Source organism: Podarcis liolepis (assembly GCF_965112155.1).
Source record: "Podarcis liolepis genome assembly, chromosome: 13".
Lineage (NCBI taxonomy): Eukaryota > Metazoa > Chordata > Lepidosauria > Squamata > Lacertidae > Podarcis > Podarcis liolepis.
The window spans coordinates 23,741,045-23,756,020 of NC_139573.1; the positions used below are offsets into that span (position 1 = coordinate 23,741,045).

At 40.0% G+C, this 14,976-nt stretch overlaps 1 protein-coding gene across 1 annotated transcript; it reads right to left on the reverse strand.

The window, feature by feature from the left end:
* Positions 1-830: 830 nt before the first annotated feature.
* Positions 831-12,742, reverse strand: LOC310691588 (vomeronasal type-2 receptor 26-like; the record flags this gene model as incomplete). Its single annotated transcript, XM_083471447.1, has 6 exons — positions 831-2,386; positions 6,281-6,407; positions 7,792-8,016; positions 9,018-9,887; positions 10,952-11,243; positions 12,600-12,742. The coding sequence occupies 6 exons, from the start codon at positions 12,740-12,742 to the stop codon at positions 1,518-1,520; spliced, it is 2,526 nt and encodes an 841-aa protein (XP_083327573.1). The 3' UTR covers positions 831-1,517.
* Between the last annotated feature and the right edge of the window lie 2,234 nt (positions 12,743-14,976).

Here is a 14,976-nt window from a genome sequence, read left to right on the forward strand (position 1 = left end):
GCTTAGTCTGTGTAGTCCAGGATGACGACTCAGGAACATAACGTGCTGAACAGTAACTTGATTTGTATTTGCTTTCATTATATACAGAGTATAGCACAGCTTTGTGCAACTTATTATATACACAGACTCGATTCAAACTTAACACACCAACCTCTGAGCTCTAACACCAAACTACTGTGTCATGCTGCTTATAAGGGAAAACTTTTAGCCAATCATCACCTGTTGCTAGGCTTCCCTATCTCCAAGCAGACTTTCACATGTACTCTTGTTTAATTTGGCTTCTTGCCAACTCACTAATTGTCCACTTCAAAGCTGCAGTTTCTCACAAACCTCAACAACACTCACTTCCAGATTTGTGGCATTCGGGAACCAAAACGTTTGACTGCTAAGGTGTTCATCAACCAAGGTACGACTGTATTATTATTTCATTAAATTTTTATATCACTATTCATTTGAGGATCACAGGGAGGCTCCCAATATAGCATATTACAATAAAGTGTATTACAGTGTGATTGTGGATGGAATATATGTTTTAAATACCTGAAGGAGGAAGAGGAGAAACTCATATCCACAACAAGTTCACCAGTAGCTGTGTTTATCTGATACCTCTTAGTTAAACATTGACCAGAGGAAGCGGACATGGAAGAACAAGACTACTCCTCCCACTGAGTCCACCCAAACAGTACAACTGCTAAGGTTAGATTCAGTGCCTAAATTGCCAGCCTGACAACAGGACAGAGAGTCAGTAACTCCGTTAACACACAACTTTACTATTACTTGGTTTCTTCTGGCGGAAGACAGATGGGTGGGAAATCTTGACTATAGCAATGTTTTGTATTATCTGTTTATTGAAAAATACATATAAGTAACAGAGAAAAAGTAATGCAGAGTTCCAAAATTAAATAATAACAGCAAACCAGTGTGTCAAATTACTATTTTGCTTGAATATTGAAATACCTCAAGAATGACAAAGAATGAGAAGGTGGAGAGCTATGGGAAGACCCCTAAACCACCCATGTTTGTCTGTTCAAGTATTCTGACAAAGTGATGTTTCAGACATTGGTAAACCATGCCTCACACATTAAAGCATCAGGAGACTTCCAATGATGGGCAAGAACTGGCAGCCACTAACAACATTAAGACTAGGTTTTTATGTGTGATGGATGGGATGGCATTGTTCTCTAAGGAGGGAAGAGGCAAAGATGGATCAGCAAGCAAGTTTTTGTACTGAGTTTGGCCGTGTGGTGCAGATTGCTGACTCACCAGTATGCGGGATGAGGGGGACTGACAGCTCAAATGGATTATAGAGAGACATGTGGAACAAGAAAGAGTGTGTCTTTGAGATTTTATGATAATGTTTACACATTTTGCTTGGCATTTCAGTTGGGAGGCCTCATTCTTGTTTGCCATAATGGGTCAACCTCCACTAAAAGTACTATGGAAAGACCTATAAGGCATTCATTACACAAATATAAGACACACTTTCTTACTTACTACTTGCAATTGAAGGAATACATTTACATATTCCTCCTTATTAGCTGCTCTTTGGTATTCAGGGAAGGCCTCAGAATAATTATGTAACATTTAGGAACAAAAATACAGCCTACTAACCCAGCACTGGAGACCCAGATGGAGAAGATCTCCACAGCCACCATGTATTTCCCTTTGGTGCTCAGATAAGAGGGAACAAAGGACAACCAAACACTGCAAAATACCAGCATGCTGAAAGTGATGAACTTGGCTTCATTGAAACTGTCTGGCAACTTTCTGGCTAGGAAAGCCACAGTGAGGCTGACAAAAGCCAGCAATCCCAAGTATCCCAGAACAAAATAAAACATTGTGATTGACAAAGAGTTCATGTTGAAATTTGGGAATGGGGGTGCAGTAGATAGCCATATACTACAAATAGTGACTTGTATGAGAGAACAGCCAAGAATAATAGAAATAGCCAATTTTCTCCCCACCCATTTCCTCATTGTGGATCCTGGCTTGGTTGCCATGAAAGCCAGAACCACAGTGATTGTTTTTGCCAGCAAACAAGATACAGCTACTGAAAATATGATGCCAAAAGCAGTTTGACGTAAATAGCAGGTCACCCACTGAGGCTGGCCGATGAATAGCAAAGCAGAAAGATTGCAGAGGAACAGGGAGATGAGGAGAAAGAATGATAGAGCTCGATTGTTGGCTTTGACAATGGGAGTGTTCTTGTACTTGATGAAAATTCCTAGTACCAAAGCTGTGGTGAAAGAAGCAGCCAATATAAAAAAAACTAAAGTGGTGCCCAAAGGTTCTGAGAAAGAGAGGAAGTTCATGGACTTAGGGAGGCATTGGTCTCTGTTCTTGTTTGGAAATTCATCTTCTGGGCATTGGAAACAGTCATCTATATCTGAAAAACAGAACAAATTATGTGTCTGTTCCTGTCTGTGCAATTATATTTTTCCAGATCTGCAGCTTCTATATGAAAATGTATACAGAAATATATTATTCTCCTGAAGGCATCTATAGGGATGATTAATAACCCCCCCTAAGTGTTTAAAACCAATTTACTTCTAAGTATATATCAGTAAGTGCTCCAATAGGGTTTGCAGATGTCAAATCCTACTACAAGGGATTAAGCAGGGAAGTGAATATCTCTTACTTCCCAAACAAAACCACTCAATAACTGTTACTCTGCAATTTCACCGGCTTACTCTACTCCTGCAGGTTGATGCCCCTGCAAATTCCAATCATTTTGGCCAGAAGGGGAGAGAGTTATAGTCATTTGTAAAATTCACATTATAAGGCAAGCGGGGGGGGGGGGACGGGGGGACAGAAGTTGGCTAGCAGTTAAGTTAGATCCCAAAGCTAAGTGTGCACAGAAAATTTCTTGAAATGTAAAGAGCAAAACAAACATTCATGTATCTGAAAAATTATTTGGAATATTTACCAATAATAGAACGTATCTTTTTTTCCTGACATTTATTGGATGGAAATGGGGGAGGAATTTGAGAGACTATCAACAACACAAGGTTGTTCCTCCCAGTTGAACGACGTGGCCCAGGGAGAGAGGGAAAAATAGTGGAAGTGAACAGCTGGCTTCGCAAATGGTGTAAACAGGAACGGTTTGGATTCTTAGATAACGTACTGCAGTTTCTTGAAGATGGACTTCTGGCAAGCGATGGGCTGCACCTCACAATGGTTGGGAGAAATGTTTTTGCCAAAAATCTCAGAAACCTCATCAGGAGGGCTTTAAACTGACTAATGTGGGGGAGGGAGACAGTGCTCCTGAAGGTAGGAGTCTATCAATTGATGAAGATGATCATCCAAATGTCATAGACCAAAAGGAGCAAACAGCACGCAGACCTAGTGGTGGGAGGAAAAAATCCTTAAATAAGAGACACGGGGGAATAATTAATGGACTTCAATGTCTGTACACTAATGCGCAAAGCATGGGAAATAAACAAGATGAGCTTGAGCTCTTGGTACAGCAAACTAAATATGACATAATAGGCATCACTGAAAGCTGGTGGGATAAGTCCCACGATTGGAATGTAATAAAGGGGGGATACAATCTGAAGAGATCCAAGATTTAGAACCTCAAAGCCAAGGTGAGAGCATTTGGGTCAAAACTAAGGGAGAGAAGAATAACAGTGACCTCATTGTGGGAGTTTACTATAGATCCCCAAGCCAAACGGAGGACATAGATGATGCCTTCCTGGAACAGATGGCCAAGCATGCAAAAGGAAGGGAGATAGTAGTAATGGGGGACTTCAATTACCCAGATATTTGTTGGATGTCGAACTCAGCCAAGAGCATAAGGTCAAACAGATTCCTCACTGGCCTTGCAGACAACTTCATTTTCCAGAAAGTGGGAGAAGCAGCAAGAGGAACAGCCATTTTAGATCTGGTCCTAACCAATGTTGATGACCTGGTTAGTGGGGTAGAAGTGGAAGGATCATTAGGCGCGAGTGATCATGCTCTTCTGAAGTTTACTATACAGCGGAAAGAAGCAGCCAAGCATACCAGGACTCAATTTCTTGACTTTAAGAAAGCCGACTTCATAAAACTTAGGGAAGTGCTGGGTGAGATCCCATGGACAGTAATACTAAAAGGAAAGGGAGTTCATGATGGCTGGGAGTTTGTTAAGAGGGAGATAGTAAAAGCACAACGTCAGGCAATACCAATGAGACGGAAACATGGAAGGTGCCTAAAGAAGCCAGGGTGGCTATCTAAAGAACTTTTAACTGAGTTAAGATTAAAAAAGGATGTGTACAAAAAATGGAAAAGGGGGGAAACCACCAAAGAGGAATTCAAACAAATAGCCAGCACGTGTAGACACAAAGTCAGAAAAGCTAAAGCACAGAATGAACTCAGGCTTGCTAGAGAGGTTAAAAGCAACAAAAAAGGCTTTTATGGGTATCTTCGTAGCAAAAGAAAGAACAAAGAAACAGTGGGGTCACTCAGAGAAGAAGATGGTGAAATGCAAACAGGGGACACAGAAAGGACTGAACTCCTCAATGCCTTCTTTGCTTCAGTCTTCTCCGATAAAGAAAACAATGCCCGACCTGAAGAATTTGGAGCAAATGATTCAGCAAAGGAAACACAGCCCAGAATAACTAAGGAGATAGTACAAGAATACTTGGCTAGTTTAGATGTATTCAAGTCTCCAGGGCCAGATGAACTGCATCCAAGAGTATTAAAAGAACTGGCAGGTGTGATCTCAGAACCACTGGCAGTCATCTTTGAGAATTCCTGGAGAACAGGCGAAGTCCTGGCAGACTGGAGGAGGGCAAATGTTGTCCCTATTTTCAAAAAGGGGGAAAGAGAGGACCCAAATAATTACCGCCCAGTCAGTCTGACATCAATACCAGGGAAGATTCTGGAGCAGATCATTAAGCAAACAGTCTGTGAGCACCTAGAAAGGAATGCTGTGATCACCAATAGTCAGCATGGATTTCTGAAAAATAAGTCATGTCAGACTAACCTGATCTCGTTTTTTGACAGAATTACAAGCCTGGTAGATGAAGGGAACGCAGTGGATGTAGCCTACCTTGATTTCAGCAAGGCATTTGACAAGGTGCTCCATGATATTCTTGTAAAGAAGCTGGTAAAATGCGGTCTTGACTATGCTAACACTCAGTGGATTTGTAACTGGCTGACTGACCGAACCCAAAGGGTGCTCATCATTGGTTCCTCTTCATCTTGGAGAAGAGTGACTAGTGGGGTGCCACAGGGTTCTGTCTTGGGCCCGGTCTTATTCAACATCTTTATCAACGACTTGGATGATGGACTCAAGGGCATCCTGATCAAATTTGCAGATGACACCAAACTGGGAGGGGTGGCTAACACCCCAGAGGACAGGATCACACTTCAAAACGACCTTGACAGATTAGAGAACTGGGCCAAAACAAACAAGATGAATTTTAACTGGGAGAAATGTAAAGTATTGCACTTGGGCAAAAAAAAATGAGAGGCACAAATACAAGATGGGTGACACCTGGCTTGAGAGCAGTACATGTGAAAAGGATCTAGGAGTCTTGGTTGACTACAAACTTGACATGAGTCAACAGTGTGACGCGGCAGCTAAAAAAGCCAATGCAATTCTGGGCTGCATCAATAGGAGTATAGCATCTAGATCAAGGGAAGTAATACTGCCACTGTATTCTGCTCTGGTCAGACCTCACCTGGAGTACTGTGTCCAGTTCTGGGCACCACAGTTCAAGAAGGACACTGACAAACTGGAACGTGTCCAGAGGAGGGCAACCAAAATGGTCAAAGGCCTGGAAACGATGCCTTATGAGGAACGGCTAAGGGAGCTGGGCATGTTTAGCCTGGAGAAGAGGAGGTTAAGGGGTGATATGATAGCCAGGTTCAAATATATAAAAGGATGTCACATAGAGGAGGGAGAAAGGTTATTTTCTGCTGCTCTAGAGAAGCGGACACGGAGCAATGGATTCAAACTACAAGAAAGAAGATTCCACCTAAACATTAGGAAGAACTTCCTGACAGTAAGAGCTGTTCGACAGTGGAATTTGCTGCCAAGGAGTGTGGTGGAGTCTCCTACTTTGGAGGTCTTTAAGCAGAGGCTTGACAACCATATGTCAGGAGTGCTCTGATGGTGTTTCCTGCTTGGCAGGGGGTTGGACTCGATGGCCCTTGTGGTCTCTTCCAACTCTATGATTCTATGATTCTATGATTCTATGATTCTATGATTCTATGATTCTATGATTCTATGATTCTATGATTCTATGAAGGTTGGTCTTAATATTGCATAGTATGTTCACCATTTTGTTTCTCTTACCCATTTGGTCTGAAATCTTTCCATCTGGACATGGAGCACAATCATAGCAACAAAATGGCTTCCCCTCTTTCTTTTTTCTGCTATAGCCTGGGGGGCAATTTTCATTACACTTGGCCAGGGGAAGCACCTAGCCATAAAAAGAAAAGGGAAAATTAATTTCTGATATATTTGGTTAATAGCAAGAAAAAAAACAGTCCTGTGGAAAGAGCACATTTTGAAGCAATTAAAGCTTCTCACTTCTCTTCAAGGACAGCCACATGAATAATGTGTTATATCAATATAACCTGGCAGCAGCCTTCAGAAAACCTTATATAATGCAACCTAATTTCCTTGTCATTGTTACGGCCACAGAGAACAAAACTTGTAACTCTGATGGTTGATGCTTATATGAAACTTTCAGACAACCCAGAGCACTGCTGACATGAATCACACTTCAGGGTGGAAAAGCTTCCTATGTAATTTTAATTTATTTATTTCATAAAATCTATTTAGCAGACACCAACAGGAGTACAGTGAATATACCTGCTTGATCTCAATAGGCAGAGAGTTCTAAAGTGTACTGCTGCCACACTAAATGATCAAGGAATGGGTATTATGTGGCACATGTAGCAGTGCCAATTCTGCCAATCAAATAAGCTGAGTGGGCACATATGGAGTAAGGTGATCTTATAGGTAAACTGGTTCCAAGTTGGTAAGAGCTTTATATACTAACAGTGGACTAATCCACACTGGTCAGTATAAAATGTTACAAATGCATGTAAAATCGTCAATGTAAAATTGCATTGAGAGCTATATAACATTTCTTTTATAGCAGTTTACAGTCAGTATAGATCCAGCCAGTAACACCCTAGATTTGGCCTGGCACAAAATAGGCAACCAGTGCAGATCTCTGAGCACATGTGTGACATGCTGACAATGCTTCCCTCCTGTCAGCAATCATGCTGGAGTATTCTCCACTAACTGCAGCTTCCAGATCAAGTGCGAGGGAAGCCCCTCATAGAGTTCATTTCAGTAACCGGTTTTGAAGTAACCAATGCATGAGCTATGGTGGCAAGGCTTTTCCGATCCAGGATTGGCTGTAGCTCTTGAACCAGCTGCAGCTGGTAAAAGGGATTTCTAGCCACTGAGGCCTCCTGAGCCTCCTGTGACAGAACTGGATCCAGAAGCACCAGTAAAGGGTGAACTTTCTCTTTCAGGGGCAGTGTAACCCCTTTGAGGGTAGTCAGATGACCAATTTCTCAGACACGGGAGCTCTTCACCCACAACACCTCTATCTTGCCAACATTCATGCTCAGCTTGTTTGTCACCATCCATTTCACCACTGCATCCAGGCAATGGTTCAGGGACTGCACAGCCTCTCCTGATTCAGATGTTATGGGGAAACAGAGCTGAGTGTCATCACTATACTGATGGCATCTTGCCCTGAAACTCCAATGACTGCCTGCAATAGTTTCATGTGGATATTAAATGGCACTGTAATATTTCCTCTTGCACTGATACATGGGCCTCACCTGATTAAACATGTAATGCCATGTGATAACCTCATTAATAGTGAACTCTTGATCCAGAGTAGCCCATGGATCCATCCTTCCCACCTTCAGTTTTGAAAAAGATTGGTTTGGGAAAGTAACCCAATTTATTATATCAAATCCAGATGCTAATTCACCATTTTCATTAAAAGACACCGTCTCTCCACCAGTATTGTTAAATGAGATACTCCTTAGGAAATGGTGAAGCTAGAATGAAAAGAGACATTTTATATGATTATTTGAATTTTCATCCCATCCTTCCTCAGATCATGATCCCAGACCAGCTTACAATAAAAATTAAAACAGATAATGATAATCACTAAATAATAATAAAGCTTCCACTCAGCCTTAAACAGTAGAATTCATAGTGTACCAAAGGTCAGGATGAAAATCCATGTTTTTAAATGGTACCTAAAATGAAACCAGGTTGGCATCAGTCGTATTTGAGGGCATGGAAAGATGCTCAAGAACTGTGGTGACATTTAAAGAAGATAAATAAATAAGTTAAGTTAATTTGGATATGCAGAAGATATTAAAAATAAATTTAAGGAACCGCAGAAAGAGGGGGAAGGAAGTCAAGTTTTAAAATGTCAGAATGATTGTACATCTGAAATATGAGTTGCACACAAACTAAGGCTGCAACACTGTAACCTCTTACCTGAATGTAAATCCCATTTTTTAGATTCCCTATTATACCGCTTGGGCCTGCTATATATCCCTTCTCCAGCAAACAATAAATGATAGGTGAGTGAAGCATCCCTTCACTGTCATGGAAATCAGTGCCTCTTCCTCCCTGGAGGCCAGGGCAAAATCACACACACTGGAAGGTGGGCAGGTACAAGAGGTACTACCCTTGACCTGGAAAGCATATGGATGAGTGACTCGTTTGATATGTAGTCACATGTACAATGTTCATAGAAAGAGTATATCTGTGTATCTGAAGAAGTGTGCATGCACACGAAAGCTCATACCAAGAACTAACTTAGTTGGTCTTTAAGGTGCTACTGGAAGGAATTTTTCATAGAAAGAGAGTGGAAGAAGCCAGAGTGTGGGGAAACAAGTCCAGAGATAGCACATGGAATATCTTGACTTCACACACACACACACACACTGTACCTCCACATGAGAAAAGACATACAGGAATGGTGGGAGTGGAGAATCACCGGAAAAGCTATTGCAAAAGAACTGTTTTTCATGTAAAACATTACCTGCCAATATTGCAGGTTTGTAAGATCCAATTTAGCTCCATATGGCATTGCTTTGCAGTGTTTTGACCTGGATGAAACCATTTTCTGTAAACTATGTGCTATTGCATGGACAGCATTGTAAATGCTGTAACTCTGACCTATCATGCTCATTTCAAAGAGAGTCCCAGGGAGGCTATCCAACTTCTCTTCACCAGAGCAAACACTAGCACTTTCCTTGGCTGTTTTAGAGTCAGGAAAGAAGCAGTTGAATGCCTGTTCCCAGAATATATGGAGAAAAATATCTTCTTTAGCTGAATTAGGATGTAGGGTCTGAAGGAATTCTCTAAACTCTGGCACTTCATTTGTGTGTATTGCAAAGGACAAGGCACCATCAAAGACTTGTATTTTAGAAGTCCTGCGCATTGTCTCTAATGTGAATTCCCACTGAGCTGTAAAGATCCACACTTTAAATATTGATGTCTCTGTAATACCTTTCAACATTGCATATAAATAAATTGTCCAGTTCAAAGATGGTACAGTGGGATTTTCTGCATTCACAACCAATACCTGAACTTCAGAGTTGGATAGATAACTTGCCATGTTCAGGATGATGTCAAATGAGCTCAACGTATCTATAGCATTAGATATAGCTGGTATTTTTCCATTGAGGGCTATACAGATTCCATGCTTCAAAAGCAATGGCATCAAAGTCTGCACAAATTTGTCACCATTATCATTCTCCATTGTAAGGATCCCAACCCATGTCCACTGGAAATGCCCAAGAAGCTTGACAATCCCTATGTACTGATATTCTTCATTGGGAACTATCCGGTACAATGAAGGCAGTTCACTTTTAGCATCTACCACTGGAGCAATTACACAATAGGCAATCTATGGGGAAGAAAATGAAATTCAGTTAAAGAAGTAGTTAATTCAATTGAAATATGTCTGCACTAATAATATAAATATGCAATGATTTATTGTAATTATCTGCTAAGATAAAAAAGGAATGCTAACTAAATCTAAAAATGCTGATGCATTTTTAAAATGGTAGATATTCAAAATAGTTTAATAACTACAACCTTTGTTTCTCATAGTATTAACATCTGTAGTTCTTTTCTTTGCCCAAACTGGGCATGTGGCGATCAGTTGGCAGCAGTGTGAACAGCTCAGAATTCCAATGTGCCCTGGCTTGCTCAATCTCTCACCCTCCTCACATCATGCTGTTTTGTGGCTTTCCATGGACTACCAGCAATGGCATTTCTGCAGACCTGCTCTTTCAGCAGGTTGTTATAGTTGTTGTGTTGTTATAGTTGTTTAAAATTGTGCACGTCAGAAGTGTTGTTAATATGTTCTTAGGTGTGTTGCTAATCTTGGAAATAAAATCACAATAAACTGCCTGCCTTGCAAGCACATAGTGACAAGAACTGGACAATTTGAATTTTCCTGACCCTGGATTTCTTTTTTCTTTGGTAACATGAATAATAGTTTGGATTTGGATTTGATATCCCACTTTATCACTACCCTAAGAAGTCTCAAAGCGGCTGACATTCCCCTTTCCCTTCCTCCCCCACAACAAACACTCTGTGAGGTGAGTGAGGCTGAGAGACTTCAGAGAAGTGTGACTGGCCCAAGGTCAGCCAGCAGCTGCATGTGGAGGAGCGGGGAAGGGGAACCCGGTTCCCCAGATTATGAAACCACTGCTCTTAACCACTACACCACACTGGCTCTCATTGCCCACAAGGCACACAATGTAGCAAGCAACAAAGCAATAAAACAATACAATTGAATGTAACACAAAACATAAAAGAACAATTTAAAACATAAAAAACATTTAAAAACTTACCGATACATCTCTTGCTAGCTCACAAAAACCTTTCAAAAATAAATAAAAGAGAAATAATTCTAAATGATATAAATGATTAAAAGTTTCATTGCCTGCCAGCTCACTCTACCTGTGGTATTTTGTAGATGCTTAAGAGAGTGGCCATGTAAAGAGAGATTTCAGAGTCAGGGCCTCCAATGACAGCTATCAGATTATTTTGTTTATCACATTTGAAGTTGGGAACAGTCTTTTCAGAGGCAGACAGAAGTTTCAGGGTGTTCTGATGAGTCATTCTTGCATTTAGCAAGCTGTCATAAATTTTGACTCCGAGGCTGACATTCGGAAAGAGTCTGGGGTTCTCATTCATCTCATTCACTGCAAATACCAAGGACAGAACATGCTGGTAGTACTTTGGACTTGCCCTAAGGAAAGAATTACTTTAAAAATAAGACAGATATCCAGCTCTTCATCAACCACCTGTTTCATAAGAATTATTTGACAGGATGCCACTTTATACATGCCCATCACTGAAGTTGTTATTAGGATTATATGAATTGGACTGTGCCTCAGAAAGAATGATGAACTGGGATACATAAATCCCACTGAAATCAACAGGAAAAGCAATTCATGATTTAGTCATATCCCATTGTTTTCAAAGAGAACTTGGGAATGCTAGCTTAATCTGGATACAAGCATATCCCTATCAAATACATCTATTTAATTTCACCAGACTGAATAGCATAATCATTCCACTGTGACCAGAAGGCCAAATAGAGAGACGGAAATACAAGCTGGTGTTGAACTAGGACCACATTTTTAAGTGTTAAGACATATAAAAACACATTCAGAGGGAAATACTATCAGTGCAGTATTTCCACCCATGAAGCCTCTTCCCTCTGATCACTTGGGTGAGAAAGAACAACTCAGCCTGCTTTCAAAACTGACCTTCAGTGAAATGCAAGCATCAGTTATTTAGCTGAGCCCAGCAGAGGAAACAGTGGGAACTTCAATGCTCATATTTTGTCTAGTTTGACACATGGAGAAATTTAGAACAGCAGTTATCCAGTTGCGGGTCTTTATTTATTTGTTAAATAAAGTTGCAGTTTATTAAACTGTTATTTGGCATCCCCATTCTGGAGTATGGGGAACAATATCTGGCCTACTTTTCTTCTTGGGCTTTCTTTTTAGTTGTTGCCGCAATATAAGGAATGCAGAACTGTCGTTTTAAAACAAAGTTTTTAAACGAATTACATAGCCACAATGCAAATAAAGGCAACCTCATCTCAATCATATTATTGCATATTATTTATAATTGCATATTATTCATATCAAATTTATATTTACATATTATTTCATATTAAATCATATTGCTTAAGGAAACTCTCAACCTCCACAGTTGAAATGATTGGTTTGAAAAAAGGGTTTTATCTTGGCCAAATTGACTCATCCTGAACCATAGACTCATATAAAAATCTAGTGGCCCAGTCACTGTTCTTGTTATATGCATTTATGAATGTTTCAAAAAGGGAAATGTGGAATAAAAAATGAACATGAGGAATAAAAATGGGGAAAGCAAAACACAATGGATATATAAAGCACATCAGGTAGAAGAAAAACCAGAATTATTTTTTTTAAGCCTACAAATAAGTCTAAACACACGTTCGGAAAAGGTAATCTGATAACTACAGTATTTTCTGAACATGCCAATGTTCATAGGACTTATGTGCACCAATTATGACCAGGACTCAAGCATGCATAGGATGAAAATTATTTCTTACAAAAGTCCATCTACCGCCTTCGTTGTCGGGTGCTCACTGAATGATATTTCATCAAAAATGCAGCCATACAGAGCTGTAATAGCTCCAATAGTGAGGTCCCCTATCTGACCATACTGGTATGGCAGCTGGAAAGGATCATTCATGGTGCACATAAAAGGGTCTGCCCTGCACTCCGTGTGAGGCAGTTGCAGCCACAAAATGAGCAAGAGCAAAACAAATGCCCCAGTCATCCCACACCACTTATTGATGCAAAATGTCCACTTGGATCTATTATCCACCATCAACCTGGTTTCAACAATGGATCTGAATTCTTTTGATAAAAAGGATCCCCCAAATATCAGATTGAATGCCGCAACCCAGTTTTTCCACCATCCCACATCCCAGTACTAACTGTGACCAGGATATTTGAATAGCAATCAGTCTCTATTATTCATTGTTCTTCTGGTCTCAGAACATCCAGCTGGGATTAAGCAAGATAGATTATGACATTTAGTAATTTGTGGTAATTGAAGGTTTGAAAGCCACCTCCCAACTGTATTGCACTGTGCACATTAACACTTGCAGCAGAAAAAAATAATGTTTGCTGTATCTCAGCATAGCTTCCCAAGCAACTCTGTATTCCAGTTACAACAGCTGGAGAGCCTTAGGATACTGACCAAGTCCTATTCTCCAGTGTAGCCTTAGTATATGGCAGCATCTAGGAATACCTGCCAATGTATTTCCAGGGACACAATGTCGTAATTTAATGGCAACATTATGTGACTGCTGCAGAATGTGGTGGTGTGGGGGCAAAAATTGATGCCTATGAGGTTATGTTGAAAGCCTAGAAGCAGAAGACTGTGGGTAACAATTAAATTTCAACTAAAATTTACTAAGAATAAACTCACTGAAGTTAACAAACAGGACCAAGTGATGGCCATTTACTTTAATGGTTCTACTCTAAATCTTAGTTCAATATCACCCAGTGCAGTTTATAAACACAATTTTTATATTACACATGTGACATGTTGGCTAAAATGTGCTGAAGAGATTCCTATGACTTTACTCACTTTCTCAGTAATGGAGTCTGAGGAACTGACGTGAAACATGTTGAAAAGATATTAAGTTCCAGGACATGTGACAAATTTATATAGTGGCGAAGTATTTTCCATTTTTTACTTCCTTTTCAACCTTTTTAAAAATAAAATTATTTTGTGGTTCAAGCAGCTCAATACGTGTTCCTCAGATTTCCACAGTCCACACATCATTGTGACTCAGAGGAGCATCACATCATACTAAATCTCTGTCAAAGCATTCTTGGATGTGTCATTGGCCAGAAAGCGTTCCCAATTTCTTACCAGTTTCACTTCCTGACAAATGTTATGAAGGTTAATTGTCTCCTCTTCATGGAGCACAGAGATTGCTTCCTTCATTGAGTGTTCTCCAATGACTGACTGAAAATACTGGAGATGGCTTTATGCCTGAACACCACATTTTCTACCCACACCCTAAACAGAGCACTAACAGAATATCAAAATACCTTAGAAATTATTTAAATTTCCAGATGAATTAAAAAAAAACTAGGAAGGTAATTTCAATCAGTTAGTTTAAAGATAAGGTAGAATCTAGGACTTGACAGCATTGTACAGCCAGCATAACTTGGCTTGCATTTACCATAATTTTGCTGGCATAATGGAAGAAAGCTTGGCTGCAAGAGGGGTGTCTACTGCTGAGGAAATTAGGCTTGCTGGAATTCACTATAACATATGTGATACACTTGATCTGTTAGGTCAATATTTTAGTTATTCCAAAGCATTTTTAAACTGCTTAGCATTTTCTAAAATCCCTAATTGTTGTACAATCTTTTTTTACAAACACCACCACCAACAACAACAATAATTTACAGATCAAAAGTACAATATGATTGAAAGATACAGTTCAAAGACAATAAAACAGTATACAAAAGAGTTCAAAAAATTAGGGAATATGATCCCAGGAATAATTTTTAAAAAGCACTGTTCATTGCAAGAAACTTTCCTGCAACTTGGCACTGTAAAGTGTGGAAGCTGAATATATGGGTCTTGGATTTGCAAAGAACTGGGCCTGTAATAGGCCTGAGCTTGCTTCTATCTTAAGGGCATGTTTCTCATAGATGTAAAAAGAAAGTTAGCATGAAGGTGTCAGAGAAGGTAAAAGAACAAAGGAAGTACAGAATGTTGGCGGTTTTGATTTCAGCAATGCTGTTTTTCTTGTGTTTTCCGTCTGAAGTTAGCTTATGGTGGTTTCTTATTAAGCTGGTTGTGAAAAAGCTATCATCCCTTTAAGTAGCTGTTAGCTCTGTATGCAGGCAGAACATCCTATTGATGAGCTTATAAGAGATTTTGGCTGATGGGGTGTG